At 38.6% G+C, this 17,311-nt stretch overlaps 2 protein-coding genes across 2 annotated transcripts; both read left to right on the forward strand.

Annotated features, from left to right (window-relative positions):
• The first annotated feature begins 1,045 nt into the window (after window positions 1–1,045).
• On the forward strand, window positions 1,046–8,966 carry slc2a8 (solute carrier family 2 member 8). Its single transcript, XM_030791659.1, has 10 exons — window positions 1,046–1,180; window positions 1,523–1,685; window positions 3,737–3,943; window positions 4,043–4,142; window positions 5,253–5,449; window positions 5,898–6,047; window positions 6,941–7,049; window positions 7,371–7,547; window positions 7,737–7,882; window positions 8,552–8,966. The coding sequence occupies exons 1-10, from the start codon at window positions 1,089–1,091 to the stop codon at window positions 8,696–8,698; spliced, it is 1,488 nt and encodes a 495-aa protein (XP_030647519.1). The 5' UTR covers window positions 1,046–1,088; the 3' UTR covers window positions 8,699–8,966.
• A 3,117-nt stretch (window positions 8,967–12,083) lies between these two features.
• lcn15 (lipocalin 15) lies at window positions 12,084–16,285 on the forward strand. The gene is made up of 7 exons (XM_030791053.1): window positions 12,084–12,280; window positions 12,848–12,987; window positions 13,076–13,152; window positions 14,890–15,000; window positions 15,105–15,206; window positions 15,609–15,633; window positions 15,790–16,285. Exons 1-7 carry the CDS (start codon window positions 12,176–12,178, stop codon window positions 15,869–15,871), a joined length of 642 nt encoding a protein of 213 aa, XP_030646913.1. The 5' UTR covers window positions 12,084–12,175; the 3' UTR covers window positions 15,872–16,285.
• The last annotated feature ends 1,026 nt before the right edge of the window (window positions 16,286–17,311 follow it).

The raw sequence follows: 17,311 nt of genomic DNA on the forward strand, positions 1-17,311 counted from the left end.
CTGGGCGGTTATGTTTTAATCCCGGTGTCCTGAAAATGCTGCTGTTGCCAAAAATATATCTGAGGGCATCCTCCTGCACATTCCGCCTGCTTGCCTCTGGTCTTTTTAGAGGTGAATGACTGCCCTCCACCTGATTGAACAACACAGAAACATATGTCTTACGTTAACATCATCGTCATCAAAGAGAAAGTTGTACCGAAAGCATTAGAGCTGCACTGTAGTACTTATATCATGTAAAGAGCATAACTTTAAATACTGCTAGTGCTGGTATTTGGGTTTAGATGCATGCCCAGTTTTAAGACCTTTATAACAGTAATGTAGTATAAGTACTGAGCCATTTCTGCCATGTTCAGGGAGCTGGTTCAGTACCACCCTTCTTTTCTTACAAACCTCCTGAATATCCAAAGAGTTTTTCTCCATCTGAGTAAGGAAGAAGCAGGACTGATGAAGATATGGTGAAGATTAGTGGCTATACTCCCTTTCCGCTCTTACATGTTGTTACAACAAACGAGTTTTCGTACAGGTGATCTCCCACACCGAAAACAAGTAACAGTGAAGAATGCGAGAATTCCAAAACGTGAAGACTCTGTTTTACTGTAACCAAGGGAACACTGTGACTGTAAAAACAGAAATGCCTTCTCGAATTCTCAAATATGTTCATTTACCCACCTTAAATTAAAAAAAAAAACTGTTTTAAAGATAGATATGTATTTCTATCAAGACAAATACCATGTGGGATGAATAATCACACATTTATTTCCCCTCTGTCGTGTTTACATGCAAGTACAGTAACCGTTCAAAGAGGAAGCACTCCCCTGTGACTTTTATTTTGAACGTCAAAGACGGAAGTAAATCTGTTGTGGTCAGCATGAATATCACCTGACAACAATACAAGTAGTTTGCTGAAGCACCGGTTCTTCAGTCTTGGCGTTGTCTGTATCTCACTGTGACAACATGATATGAGTCTGGAAGTAGCAAACGGCAACGCACAGTTTAATTCTGTGTGCAGTGAAAACGAAGCAACTTTTAGTTCATGTTTCTGATTTTCTTACTCGCTTAGCAAGAAAGGGACTCGGAGGGAGCAGATAATGGATCATAATGAGGAGTCGAGACCACTGCTGGCAGCAGAAGGAGGAGAACGAAGAGCAGAGGATAGGTCAGGGCGAGATTCTTATTTGGAGTAAGTACGAAAAACGAGCTTCGAAGTACTTGCCGGAGTGGCTGTAAATAATAAAAATCCTTTGGGTTACGACTCGTTTATTCAGCTTTTTGGCATGTATACAGACGTTACAACTCCTGCAACAATACTGATACTTTAAAAGTAACATGTGCAGTCTAGGTCTATGTTGAGGTACGCAATCAGTACATTTCAGTAGATAGGCTGTAGAAGGTGGTTCTTAAGTGGCCGCTGCACTTGACCATTCTGTGTGGAAATTAGGATCAAGCATGAAAGCAATAGGCAGGAAGGTTTTGTTATGTGTGAAAAATGTGTAACTTTATCATTGTATCTTCTAATTAACAGCAAGGTAAAGAATGGGAAGTTATACCTGGCTACATTTGCAGCAGTTCTAGGACCCTTAAGCTTTGGCTTTGTCCTGGGCTACAGTTCTCCAGCCATACCAGATCTCTGTCGGATCAGCGACTCAAGACTGCAGCTGAACATAGAGGAAGCCTCTTGGTTTGGGGTATGATTTTGCCTATTTGTTTCATTAATCAAGGGTAGGTCCACTGCTGTCTGTTAAGTTTTCAGCACTGCTGCAATGCTATTTTACATGTTCAGCAGTTAGCTATCACTTTCCCCTCAAGAGCACTCATTTTCGGGGTATGTAGATGTATTCCACATTTCCTACACATGCTGTAAAAATATTTTGACATATTGATTGTCTTCATATCTTTAAGGAGAAAATTTACAAAGTTAAAACATAAATAAGTAAAGTTTGAGAGGTTTAATAGGGGATAAGTAATCCTGAGGGAAAGGATTTGTTTTTTAGATGCGTCAAGGTGTTGAACAGGTATAAAGCCATCCTAAGCAAGAGAAAACTACATTTTATACAACAGGAATACTAACATAAACTCATCTGTTTAACAATCAGAGAAGAACTGCTTAAGGTGTGAAGTTCCCTCTTGCTGCTGTAAACAAAATCGTTAAACTCGAGATATGCCTTTGAATGACACTAAATGTGTCCTATTTAAGGGCCTTGCTTATGTAGCCGATGCGAGTTAATTTGTAGCAGTGGTGGACGAAGTACACAAATCCTGTGCATGAGTGAAATTAGAAATACCCTTGGTAAAATATTACTCCAATAAAAGTAGAGTCCTCCATATAAATTACCACGTGTGTTAAAATACAAAAGCATGTGCGTTTGAATATATCTCAGTATCAGAAGTTTTGTGATTTATTATGGTTATAATGTTTTAATGTTATTTTTTATAATTCGATATGTTCTTTCCTCCTGCGTAATCTGCCCATTTTAGCTGAGAATGCTCTATTGTCACTCTGCGCACACAGATCTATTCTTAGTGGGAGCCCACTGCATCAGTCTGGCATCAGTATCAGTAAACATTGTCATGAGCAGACAACATGCAGGTAAACAGTTTCCATTAAGGAGATCTGAGTGGCAGCGGACGTGACATAAACAGGACTTTAAAATGTGTGTTGACACATAGTATAATAGCACATATTCAGGTGTGATAGAGCTTTTTCAGTTACATTTATAATACATTTATTCATTCGCCAGAAGCATTTTATCCAAACCAACTTCCAAGACAGGCAGAATAGAAACCAAGTATGTAGCCATTAAGAAGCTGTCTGTTGCATAAGTGCCACTGATAAGTTCAATATCTGACCAGATGCAAATGCAAGAATGTTAAAGGAAAATAAGAGGGTAGACTACAAGTGGGTCAACAGCCTCATAATGTAAACTACTGTCAACAAGCATCACAAAAAGTACCAAGTATTACCAGTCGTAGATGGAGGGAAAACTATGTCGTAAAAGTAATTGCACACAGGACAGTATCAGCATGATTGAGATTTACAGAATTTATGGTCATTAAGGGAGTGATTATTGGAGACAAGACGTTATGATTTTCGCTGTTTATTTGGCTCTGTCAACAAAATACTCCCTTAAGGATACCTATATCTAACAAGCAACACAGAAACTGTGTGCTACTTTCTGTCATATACATTTATCTGTACATTTTCCATTGATTGTGTGGCGAGTAAAGTATGAGTCTGTTGTCTTCTGTAATACAGTGAGCTCCATATTTGCTTTGTTGCAGCGTGTGAATGAAGTTAAGAGTTTTGTGTAATTGACGGTTATATCAGCAGACCTGTACAGCATAGAGATACACATAGTAAAACATCCCAGTGCTGTTGTACTGAAGATCATCACTCATGGAATGCCTCTTGACCAATCAAGTAACTTGACTGGATCTAACTGTTGTATAATGTCCAATATTGTGGGCAATCAGGTTTTGTTTATCTACTTACTTATTTCCTTACTTATTAACTCTAGTTTTTTTTTCCACTCCAAAGTAAAAAGGAATGACAAATGTAGCATAAATGTTTTTGGAGTTCAAAGTAAGATATTTTACTCTTAGGTGCAGTGGAGTGAAAGTAAGAAGTCTCCAAAAATGAAAATACTTACAAAAAAAAAAAATAAAGTACAGTAATGGATTACATGTACCTCTTTACTGTCCACCACTGTAGGTTTATGGTAACGATTCTTTGTTGCAGTCAGTGGTGACAATCGGAGCAGCTCTCGGAGGTTTATTGGGAGGCTGGGTGGTGGATAAGATTGGCCGCAAACTGAGCCTCATGTTGTGCTCTCTGCCCCTCATCTTTGGATTCACCATTATCATCGCTGCACAGAATCACTGGATGCTCTACGTGGGACGGGTGCTGACTGGTCTTGCTAGTGGACTCATTTCTCTTGTCGTACCTGTGAGTATACTTAGATTATACATGATTTACTTCCTTTGTTTTCCTCCTCAACATGGCTACTCACAGTGCTCTTCTCCCCATTTTTTCCCACTGTTCTAGCTCTACATCTCAGAGACAGCCCATGAACGGGTCAGAGGAACTTTGGGCTCCTGTGTCCAGCTAATGGTAGTTACAGGAATTATGGGTGCATACATAGGCGGTAGGCGTATTATTGTATTTGTCTGGGCTTTTTAATGGGACGGGGTGCTTCCTGATTTGGTATTACTGAACAGGCAATTGAACTGGATTGATTTTGTTGCCCTTAAGCTTCGGTGAGCGAAGACCTCATTATGTAGGGTGCTTTGGAAAAATGCTCCTGCCAAATGAACAAATGCAAATGGAAGACCTGAGGAACTGAAATCTGTGGATGCACAACAAGAATTACATCCGATCACTCATGGTTATCAAAGTGAAGAGTGGGCGGCCAGTTAAAAAGCTGCTGGTCGACTCAGCAAAAGAGGAGTTCACTAGTATCTATGAGTACTGAATACAAATTGAAGATATGTGCTTTTTCTAGTTTCATTTCGTCTCTTATTATCCATTTAGGCTTCTGCGTAAAAGAACCGTTTGTAGTTGTAATCTCATCAGAGAAATGCCATGCATGCTCTACCATTTTCTGTGGTAAATAGGGAGCACTATTTCAGGTCACACTTGGTTAATTGTAGTGGTTTCTGGTATTTGGCTCACAAATTGGTTGAAGCAGCTAAGGAATGTTAGCTGGCCACTTAAGCTGTTTATTGTGCTGTATTTGCTGGTTTCTGTATGGGTTTTCAGAGGATATGGTGGTAAAAAAAAAAAAGAAGAAGAACTTTGGAACGAAATATCATGCCGCTGAACTTACAACTGTAGTTCAAGTTATAAAAGGACATATTTACAAAGTCTTTGCTCCTGGTGTAATAAAAAAAAAGAAAAAGAAAAAGAAAGGAAGAAAGAAACAAAACAGAAAAATGAGCACATAACCTCAAGTATTTGAGATGTTAAAAAGATAATAAACATGAAAAAGGTCAATGATTCACTGTTACAACTTTATATAACCTTTACCTGTGTTTTGGGGGAAGTGAAAAAAATAGATGTGACAGCACTAGCAAAAATTAGTTCTCGCATGTGTCAGCTCCTGACAATGAAATGCAGATTTCTGGCTTTCTTAGCATGGCTGGCAATGCTAGCATTAGCAAAAACACCTGTCCAGCAGCTTTCCAGTTTTCTCTAGCTTTCACTGTTGCTCCGTAAACTTTTCCTGGAACACCACCTCTGTCCTTGATCGTCTCAGGGCTGTTCCTGGACTGGCGTTGGCTGGCCATCGTCTGTTCCATTCCACCCACGCTGATGCTGCTCTTCATGTGCTTCATGCCGGAGACGCCTCGGTTCTTGCTCTGTCAGGGCAAGCGGCGTGAGGCGGAGGACGCCCTTCGTTTTCTGCGAGGCCCGGATTTCCCGGCAGAGTGGGAGTGTGCCAGGATAGAGGAGGCATCTCAAGAGCAGGTGAAGTGCATTTTTGTCCGTAAAGCTAGGATCATGCAAGAAAAAAAAAAAAAGAAGAAGAAGAAATGCATCAGAATGATTTGGGAGCATATGAGGACATTGAGTTGTTACTGTTATTATGATTGACGCTGGTGAGAATTGTGATAATTATGATTATGATACATAATTTGTAAAATACTGACTGTAACCTATAGCAACATAAAACAGAACAGAAACAGAGCATTGAAAAGTAGCATCAGACCTGATTTAAAAATGAAGATTAAACAGAAAAGCAAGTATAAATACTCAGGTGAAAAAGGATAGGATATAGAACACAACACTCAGAAAGCAAGGGGTATGAATACTCTCTAAAGGTGCTGTACATCTTGGAATGTTCTCTTGCTTTGAACATATATATGTTTAAACACTGACATTCATATATTTGTAATTATAGGAAGGCAGCGTCTCTCTGGCGGATCTGAAGGACCCTGGTGTTTATAAGCCTCTGGTGGTTGGAATTATGATGATGTTCTTTCAGCAGTTCACTGGAATCAATGCCATAATGTTCTATGCAGAAACCATATTTGATCAGGCCCATTTCGGGGCAAGTATTTTTATATTTATATCTATTTCAAATTATTTAGTTAGATTTCTTTGGAATCCATCTATTTAGATTTTTTTCTGGTACACTTTTTTTGTCCTGTAAGAGATGTAGGTTCACAACTTCAGAGACTAATTGAGTATGGTCATAACAGATCACAGTAGCAGATCTTAACTGCAGATTGTCATCCATCTTAACTGCAGATTGTCATCCATCTTAATGTGTAAAGTGGACTACATCCTGAAAGCTAAAGACACATGACAGTCCAGTATCTGCATATCTTGATATGTTTTAAAATATTTCATCCCTAAATACTGTACCAAGTTTAAGAACATAAAATAGGAAGTATTTCTGCAATGACTGATATGAAGTAAGTGTAGAAACTCACAGAGAGTACTTTACATCACCTGCGGTAAGAATGTATTGATCTTTTTCATATTTTGAGAATGGTCAGAGGGAACTGGTTCACTATCATCACGACATGTCCAGTGCAGCTTTACGGGCAAATACTCCCAAAATACTGGTGTACTCTTGAGTATTTTTTTACTTTGAAAACACATAAAGGAAGTAGTAACTGGCTCACACCAGCAACAGCAGTCAAGGTCACATCATGCAATAATAAGCATTACAATGATGAAAAATACTATTGGGTTACACAGCAGCCAGACTTAACCCTCCATTCACTGCAAGTCTAAGTGTTTTCAGAGTGTTTTCTCAGTGTCTTCTCAGTAATATCAGAACGGCAACTTTCTCTCAAAGTATATTGGTAGAATTGGTAAGAAAGTACACTATAAAGTTCATCACAGAAATGTATTACAGTGTCATTCCTTTATTGATGATTTTGTTTTGTTTTGTTTTTTGTTTTGTTTTTTGTTTTGTTTTGTTTTGTTTCTCAGAGGAGTGATGTTGCCACGGTGATTGTGGCTGCGACTCAGGTGTTCTTCACATTCATTGCAACGTTAGTTATGGACCGAGCTGGAAGAAAGCTCCTGCTCATTTTGTCAGGTTTGCAGACCCCATACTTCCCCTTCACTTTATAAAAACTGCAGCTATTCTAGTAGTGCTTTACACATTTACTGATGCATTTAAGAAATATTTCACATTACTTGTATTGTCACCAATCTGTTTTGTAGAAACACATATTTTGGCTTTACAACTCAAGTAGTTCTATATCAGGAAAAAAAACTGTCCAATAATCTTCTCACCCTCTCAGTCCCTCTCTACCTTATCTGTCTGTCTGACTGTGTGAACATTGTTTCCCTCTCTCCCTTTATCTGTCTGTCTGTCTGACTATGTGACCATTGTTTCTCTCTTACTAACCTTCAGGTGTTACCATGACAATAAGTGAAGCTGCGTTTGGGGTGTACTTCAAGTTGTCCTCTGTGAAACATGGTAACTCCTCTGACCACAATGAGACGTTTGGATCTCAGGAACCCTTCGGTGAAGAGCCGCAGCCTGGTCTGGAATGGCTTGCTCTAGCCTGCATGGCTCTTTTCATCGCAGGTTGGAACAGTTATCCGCTGTCTGCAGAATTCATGTTCCCATCTTAGTACGGACCTGTTCATGGTTGCCAAGCCTGTCTTTAATATATCATTGACCGTGAAAGTTTATTTGTCTAGAGAAAATGGGGATCATTCCCTGTTGTATCTCTTGATTTACCAATTTATCTACCAAGACCTGTCTTCCCATTAGGCTTTGCAATGGGCTGGGGTCCCACCCCATGGTTGGTGATGTCAGAGATTTTCTCCACCAAAGTGAGAGGACTTGGCAGTGCACTCTGTGTCCTCATCAACTGGAGCTGTGCCTTTATTGTTACCAAGACCTTCCAAAGCCTCATGGTAAGAGCTTTGTGAGGGACTGAGAGAGATGACGTATGCGCAGATTCAAACTGACTATTGTGTTGTCTTTGTTTTAATCCAAAATTCCCCTCTCTTGCCAAAGCAATTTTAAAAAAATGAATAAGACACCATATGGAATTTTTTAGTTTATCCAAAACAGGTAAAGTTGTATTAGATTTAACTTTTATAGATTTTTTATAGAGTAGATCAGATTAGTAAATTAGATTAGACAAGATTGAGACAAGATTAGGTTAGAGTGGGTGAGTATCAAAGATTATGACTCATAGATAGGTTTAGGTGATGTTTTACTTCATGTTCAACCAGTAGTATAAGATTTTTTATAGTACAGTTGTGTTTAAAAAAACAAACAAAAAAAACACTTCCTTCCATGTTATTATGACAAAAGTGACCTCACAAAATAAATGATTAAATGATGGGCCCATCTAAAAAAAAATCCTAAACATATTCCTTTAGTGATTTGATTGAAATGAACATCTATCTCTTGTAAAGTTAAAAAAAAAATTCAAAAGAAACAGGGCTATTTTGAGATTTTCCATTTAGAGTCCAGTTTAGTCAAGAACTACTCTTAATGCTTGTACAGGAAACCAGCCCTTAATTTGGTTTATCATAATTCTTATTTAACATCTTCACTGTTTGTGCATCTTTCAGGACCTCATCACACGTGCTGGAACATTCTGGTTGTTTTCATGCCTGTGTGCTCTTAATGTTGTCTTCACCATTTTCTTTGTCCCGGAGACAAAAGGCAAAACACTGGAGGAGATTCAGGCACATTTTAAAGGACTTCCAGCAGGCTAATCACCATCTCTCCCTCGCTGCCAGCACTCAAAATAAAATGTAAATGGGCTAACAGAATTAACCATAGATTCAGGCATCTAGTGTCTGAAATTGGTCAAGTGATATTTATCCGGACATTTTTTTGAAGAGGCATTTCTTCACAGATCTCCTAGAACAATATGATTTTGCATTCATAAATTTGCTGAGCTGTAAAATGGAAATCACAGATGAGGGATTTTTTGTTGTGGTTGTTGTTGGGGTTTTTTTTTAACAAGAGAGATGTTTTCACTTGAGAGGAGGGATCTTAAATTCAGCCTGCACTGACTGTAAAAACTTTGAGTATCATGCACACAAGGTAAAAAGGTCTTTTCAGTTTTGATAAAATACTGACACTGGTCTGGTCTGGGTTCCAGTTGTGGGAGTCTGAGTGTCATGCACAAAAGGTCAACTTGTAACCAAAGGATTTGTGATTTGTAATAAAAGAGAGTTGTTTATATTGTGTTTACAATCTTAATCTAACCCTTTTGTAATAGTAATTTAATGCATTTTACAGCAAAACAACGTTTGAACCTGTATAACAAGAATGGTACTGTTCAGTGGTATAAAAATGACAAAGGTTTACCTTAAGCTAGTTTTCTACTATCATCTTAACCCATCCGTTTTGTCTTTTTTTTCTCATTTGTGTCCAGCTGCAATGATTATTTGCTTTTTTTTCCTGGAATATTCCTCTAAATATTTTCAAGACTTGATGTAATGAATTATAAGTCTCTTTGATGCATCAGTTTGCTGTGCCACAGTGTGTGTATCTCTGTAATTAGGTATATGCTTGTGTCTGTGCCTAAATGTCAGAGTGCCAAATCCGGTGGTGCTTTGTTGTAAATCTTTTAACTGTTTATTGTTGCGTCCTTAAACTACGCTGGCTACTGCATTGTGACATTTTCGTAAACAAATTCATTCTATGCTCACTGCTCATGGTTAGAGGACAGCGGTCAAAAGTGTAAGCGTACAAAGAGTGTTCCAGGATTTTCAATGTAGTTGCATACTTTTAGTTGTCTTAATCTTGTTGCAATGGTCCTTATTCTCAGCTCACATTGTTATATAATATTTATGTTCTGGCCAAGCATTTGTAGAAAAAAAACACAGTTAAGCATATGCCTCACAAAACATAAATTAAAAAAAAATCATCAACCAGGTTTGTCTGAGAATTTTTTTTTATTTTTTTCCGGGGGGGGGGGGGGGGTGTCCCTTTTTCTTCAAATTTGGAATGGCCAATTCCCGGAGCTATGGAAAGTCGCCATCATTTTATGGTACTTTCATTGTAACAATATAACCAAAGGAAGACCTACTATTGGCCTGTCTATCACCCAGTACTTTGATAGAATTACTGAATTGTTCAGATTAAAACTTTTTAGAAAATCTAATTACATACTCAGAATTTCTTTTGGGGGCACACAGTGGTGCATGTTCTCCCCATGTCTGCATGGGTTTCCTCCAGGAGCTCCGGTTTCCTCCCACAGTCCAAAGACATGAAGATACTGGGGATACAAACTGGAGATAGAAAATTACACCTAGGTGTGAATGAGTATTTGAATGTGTTTGTCTGTGTGTCTGCCCTGCTATGGACTGGCGACCTGTCCAGGGTGTTTCCCTGCCTTTCGCACAATGAATGCTGGGATAGGCTCCAGCACCCCCTGCGACCCTAATTAGGGTAAGCGGCTTAGATAATGAGAGAGGGAGAATTTCTTTTGACTCAGTGTAAATTCAACTATGAAGATCACTTTAGAGTTTCCATGAAGCACACCCATTCACTCAAGACTAAATATGTGACCTTCTCCTTAGGTTAACCCTTTTAACTTATCACAACTCTTTAAGTGCCACATAGCAGCACCTGCCACAAGCTCTTCCAGAATCTGTCCTTAAACTAGTCAGCCATGCATGACAAAATAGAAGTATCCATACATTGCGTGTATGTGTGAGGAGGGAAGGTAGGGTGAAATGACTATTTTAACGAAATCAGTATAATTAAATACTGACCACAGTATGGTCTGAATGAAAATATGTGGACAAAAATGTAATGGCCCATAAGTTTTGATTTATTTGCAAAAACCATAGAACTGCTGGTGTACATTTCGTCCTGCTTCACTTTTTCAGTGAGCATTTTTTAATTACTGCCGTAATATTTAAATAACGATTATGATTTCTGCTAGAAAGCCTACAGTGCGGTCTACTGGTCACTGAAGCATTATGAGGATTAATTCTGTGAGTACCTTATTTTTTCATTCTTTGCATGAAATGAAATGATGTCTTCTGAATACTAAAATGACAAGTGCAGTGCTGCTGAAAATATCCTGAAGGACTCAGCACTTCCGCTAATGTGGAGTTTCAGCATATCATCACAAATCATCGCACACTGAATCAATGAATTGTCCCTTTGGCTGTATAAGTTCATGTCTCCCATATTCACATAATAACAGAGATAATCTGATCTGCTGTGCACAATCACACTACCACACATATAGTTGCTTTAAAATCTACTATTTGTATAATAATACTCAACAAGGCTGTTTTTCTGCCTTTGCATTTTTAAGAAGTTGTTTAGGTTCTATTCTCTCAATTAACACTTAATTCCCAATGTCCTCTTTGTTAGGGTACTCTTTCTTAACTTTCTGTATTGTTTATAGCACAGAGTGTAAGATTACTGTTTAGATAGCTGACTTAGGGTGGCATGACCTCCTAATTCTCTATTCATCTTAATGGATATAGTATGTGAGTGAGAAACTAGTTCTAGGGGTGCCCTTCAGTCATGTGAAACAGACCATCTGTATCTTAACTCCTTCTTTATCAGATTTTCCACTTCTAGCTGGTTTGCAACAAGCAAGTTGATACCTGACATCTCTTGGGAATGTTATGTACTTAAACATAGAACATCAGTACAGTCTTGGAGTGTTTTAGGGGCATACTGCAAAATATATTATAGAATAATACATGTAAGCAACACTGCTATGAGTACATTTCTTGATCAACTCTTTATCTTAGTTCCAGTAGTTTTTTGGGGTTTTTTTTACTCAGAGTACTTGTGGGGCAAACATTTAAAAAAAATATACTAAAAGTATATCTTAAGATTCTGAGTTTGAAAATCCAAATGTTTGACCATGTGCTGCTTCAAATTCCCTTCTGTTATCAATTTCAGTTATGAACCTTGTGCTGTAACTTTAACCATCCTGTCTTAGAGATCATGATTCCAAATCTTTCTGAGTTGAATAAACATTTGCGTTTTTTTCTTTGCTTCACTTTCCTGAGCTGTTTTAAGCACTTTGCAGTTACTGGATTGGCGGGCAACACAGTCATTCTGACGCCTCCAGTGTGTTAGGGAGGAAGGGACAGGTTATATAAAAACCAAGAGTTCCAGGAGCACAGGCACTAGCTGGCTTCAGGACAACACTCACTGCGCGTGTATTTTTAATTGTACAACCAGGAGAGATTATTCTGTTGCTGAATATGGTGCTCAAGTTTGCGGTTCTTTTTTGTCTGATACCTTGGACATACAGTCTCCTTACGCAGAATAACCTTGTTCAGCCTCAGAAACATTTTGATCAACAGAAGGTGAGAAAGAGAAGAAGTGAGTGAGGTGGTTCTCCTTCATACCGTCTTTCTGTCTTTATGTAAGAGCAAGAGGATATGAGTGTGCGTGAATGCGTTTGAGAACGTGAGTGAGTTTGAGTACACAGATGCACACAGACACTAGAATGTGCCTGTATTTGTATGATATGAGTTTTTACTGGCATTTGATTCACTATATGACTTGTCTGTGGTAGAGTAGATTAGCACCAGGGAAAAAAAAAAACCTGGGTTGGAGGTTCATTGAAAAGCAAACAGCGATGAGGTCAAAAATCAGTCTGATTGCAACAGATTGTTTACAGCACTTTTTCTCTGGAGTACCCATTCAATACCCAGCAATACTAATTCTGATGGAAGCAATGTTGAGCAATATATGGTTTTCTACTCTCTGTTCTACACATGGTATATCCACCATTTCCAAAGCTGTATTTAACTTGTTTTCTCCCTCTTTACTGTGAAAGACAGTAGCAGTGTGAAAGACAGACTATTCACAAATCTTTTTTTTTTTTTTTTTTATGGCCACTGTCTCACCATTGCTGTGTTTCTGTGTAGCTTGCAGGTGAATGGTACCGTGTAGGATTAGCTTATGATTCACCGTCATTTGCTAAATACAGAGACAAAGTGCTTATTTCAAAAGGGGTTCTTGTCCCAAACGCTGAAGGAGGTGTCAACCTGACTATGTGGAACATGAGGTATCGATGATTGAGATTTGGTTTTCAACAGGTCAAACATAAACACTCGCAAACGTTTGCCAGATTACTTTTCTCCTTTCACATACAGTCCACTTGGCTGCATGACTGCTTCATATGCATATGAGAAGACGGACGTCCCTGGCCATTTCATCTATTTCAGCAAGAGTAAGCCCTATTACATTTTATCATATCTTTACATAAGCGCCTGTGCACAGCTGATCTGGATGGTCTGGAACGTTCAAATGTCATGCAGTTCAAATGTCATGTGTTCAAATGTCATGCAGTTAAAGTGTGCTGTGAGAGACAGTAGGGTAAAGAAAGAGTACAAAGACATATAGCAAGTTGTATCCTGTACTCTGTCTTAGGTTGACTGAGTGGGAGACTGTGAAATGAGCTCTGTCAAATACCTGTCAAATCACTGAGCCAATGCTCAGAATGCCACTGGCAAACACAGGATACACACAGATGCCTCCCAGAATTTGAATTAAGTGCGTTCAAAAGAAAAAAAGAAAGAAAAAAAAAGAAGAAAAACAAAAAGATGCTTTCTAGTGGTTTCTAATATGCCAGCTAATGCAAAATTACCCAGTCACATTCATATCTGTTACAAGGTCCCCGGCAGAAGTGGAAATGGACATTATTGCTACAAAGTCAGCAGATCACAAAATCAAGGTTATTTAATCTGACAGGGTGCACAATTTAAGTGAAACATATTGACCTAAAAATTGTTCACTCAGTCTCTTGGTTGGTGATCACTATGTTTACTTTAAAGTTCGATAAGAAATTTGGCCAAATTGAGCTTCCAGGGTACTTAACAATGCGCTTCTTAGCTGCTATAAGATTAATAGCCCTGTCATTTGGCTTTTAGACTTGCAACATGTTCTATTTATCCTTATTCCATTTCACGCCGTATGTTGGTATGGCTGTATTTTTCCCTCTGACAAACTGATTCTCAGGTTCTTTACAACATGGTGTCCCAACCTTTTTAGTCATCTGAACCCCTCCAACCCAAATTTTACTCAAGTGCCTCTTTGAGATTTTAACCAATTGAATTTCATTTTACAATGACATTCCATCACAATCTCATGAAGCCCTTGCAGTACTGCCAGAAACCCCTGGCAATTCTCAAAGCCCCTGTTGAGAACCTCAGCTTAAGAGCACCTACGTTTTTCAAGCATTTTGACTATTTAACCGATAGCTTCATCATTTTCCCTCATCTGATGGACAGCACAGTGTTTTTTTCCTGGACATACCAAGATTGAGCTTTGGGTTGGTTTTGTGCCACGTCAGAGCATGTTGGTAAACACCAAGCTCAGTCCATGTATAAACATAATATTATCTACAAAATTAATTTCAAGCTAATCCATTATGTCCCTGTGGATATATTACAAAACTAAACTGCACTTTTATAAATTTCCATATGCATATTTTTAACCTGTACATGATATGATGAGGTGTGGCAGATGTGTGATTCTAATATCAAGACATGCTATGGTCATGCTTGGAGAGGTGAGACCTATAGGCGTCCATGTATCATGTCAGATATACTGACCGAACAGCAGGGGGCAGCCTCTGACAGGTAAATAGCAAACAACCTGCATCAGGGCTATTAATAATAATCTTAAGAATACATCTCAGTTTCAGTTAATGATAACAATTAGTAACATTATAAACCATGACCGAGTGCATTTCAGAACAAAATAAAGTACTGATATTACTGTCACCTGTAGCCTGATTTACCGATGTCTTTAGTCTGTACAAGTATACAAGACTGAAACAAAACCAGAAACATGTACTAATCATTGACCATGCTATTGTTTCTGTGCTGAAAACAATGTTCATAAACTTAATGTCTTACATAATGTATTGACTGATAGTTAAGATAAGTCTCATTATGCCATACAGGACACAGCATTATGAAGGATATTACTGTGGTGGACAGTAACTACACTGAATACATCCTAGTGGTCAAATACAAGAACATTAACAAAGAGTTTTCACAGGTCTCGCTCTTTGGTAAGTTCCATATAGCTGCTGAATTCACTCATGTATATGAAATGAAATTCTATATTATAGGTCAGCATTATAATTCCACAATTACATTTCTATGCTGTCTTCAGGGCGAACCCATACTCTAAGGCAAGAACTAATCGAGAAATTCAGACAGCTCTCTCTGTCTCTTGGTTTCTCCGAGGCGTCAATATTAACTCCATCAGCCATTGGTAAGTCTGAGTGTTTGAAATGCAAGACGGAACTACTCATGAAACGGGACATGTGACTGACACAGAGAAAATGTGGAATAATGATGAAAACGAGTCCGACTTTGACAAAGTCTAATGTTTTTGTTTCCTCTTTTAATTTACTTTATCTAGACCGTTCGGTAAATCCATTCTGCAGTGAAAATGAGGAGACTCTGGTTAGACAGTGTTTACCATGTAAATAAAATGTTATGTCAACTCAGGAAGAAGCCAAAAGTTTCACTCAACCTCTCTTACTCAGGCAGAGGTCCAAAGCAAATAAATCCTTTTTTAGAAAGATTAAATATATACAACTATTCTAAATGCGTGGAGCTAAATTCAATTGAAAATGTGGTTCATGTTTTGTTTTTTATGTCTTATACAAAGATCCCTGTCCTCTTCAAGATGAACAGTAAGTAGACATTGACTAGTGACATCAGATTTTGGTTTGTAGTAGCTTACTTTGTTTCGACTGGGCGAGCATTAAAAATAGCATTTAAAAACTTACAACGACAATGAAGGAATAAATGAGTTTGTAATTTGATGTTCTGTCTGTCTCTTTTACCAGTGCCAGGAATACAACAGAACCTGCAGCTGTCAGCAAAATTACACCACGTCCAACATCCTCAACAAATTCCAGATCATCATGATCACTTACAATGCACCTTTTCTGAGACTGAATCAGATTCTGTGCAACATGGCATGCAATGATTCGAAACTACTGGCTTTCTTATTTGATTTACATATCCTTAATCTTTTTGACCATGCCTACAGTCAATATTCTGATTTATCTAATCTGTCCAGATCAAGTGATGTACATCCTTTGTTGTGAATATACTGTTCAGATTGTATCGTAATCTTCTCTGACTATGCAAGTGGATGCATGGACTCACTGAACCTTATTGACAGAAATGGGGAAAGATGATGTAAGACTGGAAATGAGCTGTGCCTAAGTAATACATACACCATCTTTCTGATTCTATCAAATTCTGTAATGATGTGTACGGTGCATCAGGGAAGAAAACCTGCTGAACCATGTAATAAACAATCCCATCACTAGTGGCCACGGTTGCTAAACTCTCTATGTTCTGAGTAAGATGTGATGTCTGTGAAAGTAAGTTGAATCTGATTCATTCCCCAAATCTTATCAAATATTTTTTTTAATTATTTTTTTTAAACCCGTAGAACTGTACATTGCAACAGAAAAGAACTTATTGCAGACATGTAAATGCAGTGCACCTGAATGTCAACAGTAACTGCTCAGCACTTCACAACAAGGCAAATTATGAGCCTGATAAAGCATTCGATTCCTTTATAACCAGATCTGCTGTCGGCCTTTTCCTTCACTTTACTTTTACTTCAACTTTACCTCAACTTTATTTTTGAAGAAGTCCTGCAGAAATACTGACACGGTGAAATTCAGTTTGAAAATGACAAAGATCGTCTGTAGACCAAAATGTACAGTGCCTTTGGCACAAGCTTGTGAGAGATTCTAGGGGAGAGCCTTGTTTTACACCTCTTTTACAGTCTTCTTTTATTTCATACTCTTTTAATTGTACACTGGTCTGTTACACTACAATGCTCTGTTGTGCTACATTCATTCATCCCTGTTACCCTACACTACTCTACACTCTTTTGTTACCCTGGATCTCCATACTTCTCTTTCTTTAGTGCTCCTTCCTCTATACTTCTCTGTCATCCTATACACCTCTGTCGATACATACTCTTATGTTCCTCTATTTCACCACACCCTCAGGGTCCTCCGCTGCCATATGCTACTCTCACCCTAATACCCTTCTGCTGCACAGTTAACCTGTAGGCTACTTCTACGCTACTCTGTTGCCCTATACTCCCTATACTAGTTTCTGCACGTTTCCTCTTTCTCTGGCCCTCCCCCTTTTCCCACTTTCACCCACATACCGCCCTCTCCTCCCCTCCAGGCTGCTCTGCCACCCTGAGCTCCATTATGTGGGCCTGGGTGAAGGGGTGGGGGGATAACAATGCCGGTAAAGAAAGCATGCGGTTGGAGGCTTGTGAATAGGCCCATTCAGCGGACCCAGCCAAACAGAAAAGCTGCTCGGCACTCAGCA

This window comes from Chanos chanos, chromosome 14 (genome assembly GCF_902362185.1).
Source record: "Chanos chanos chromosome 14, fChaCha1.1, whole genome shotgun sequence".
NCBI classification, from domain to species: domain Eukaryota; kingdom Metazoa; phylum Chordata; class Actinopteri; order Gonorynchiformes; family Chanidae; genus Chanos; species Chanos chanos.

What these genes read in the sequence shown, in the direction of transcription:
- slc2a8 (XM_030791659.1), top strand. Translation starts at nt 1,089, where the DNA reads ATGGATCATAATGAGGAGTCGAGACCACTGCTGGCAGCAGAAGGAGGA. An exon ending in AGGAAGCCTCTTGGTTTGGG is followed by an intron (nt 1,686 to 3,736) that starts GTATGATTTTGC and finishes TCTTTGTTGCAG; the next exon opens with TCAGTGGTGACAATCGGAGC. An exon ending in GCTCCTGCTCATTTTGTCAG is followed by an intron (nt 7,050 to 7,370) that starts GTTTGCAGACCC and finishes ACTAACCTTCAG; the next exon opens with GTGTTACCATGACAATAAGT.
- lcn15 (XM_030791053.1), top strand. Translation starts at nt 12,176, where the DNA reads ATGGTGCTCAAGTTTGCGGTTCTTTTTTGTCTGATACCTTGGACATAC. An exon ending in CTGACTATGTGGAACATGAG is followed by an intron (nt 12,988 to 13,075) that starts GTATCGATGATT and finishes TTTCACATACAG; the next exon opens with TCCACTTGGCTGCATGACTG. An exon ending in ATTAACTCCATCAGCCATTG is followed by an intron (nt 15,207 to 15,608) that starts GTAAGTCTGAGT and finishes TCTTATACAAAG; the next exon opens with ATCCCTGTCCTCTTCAAGAT.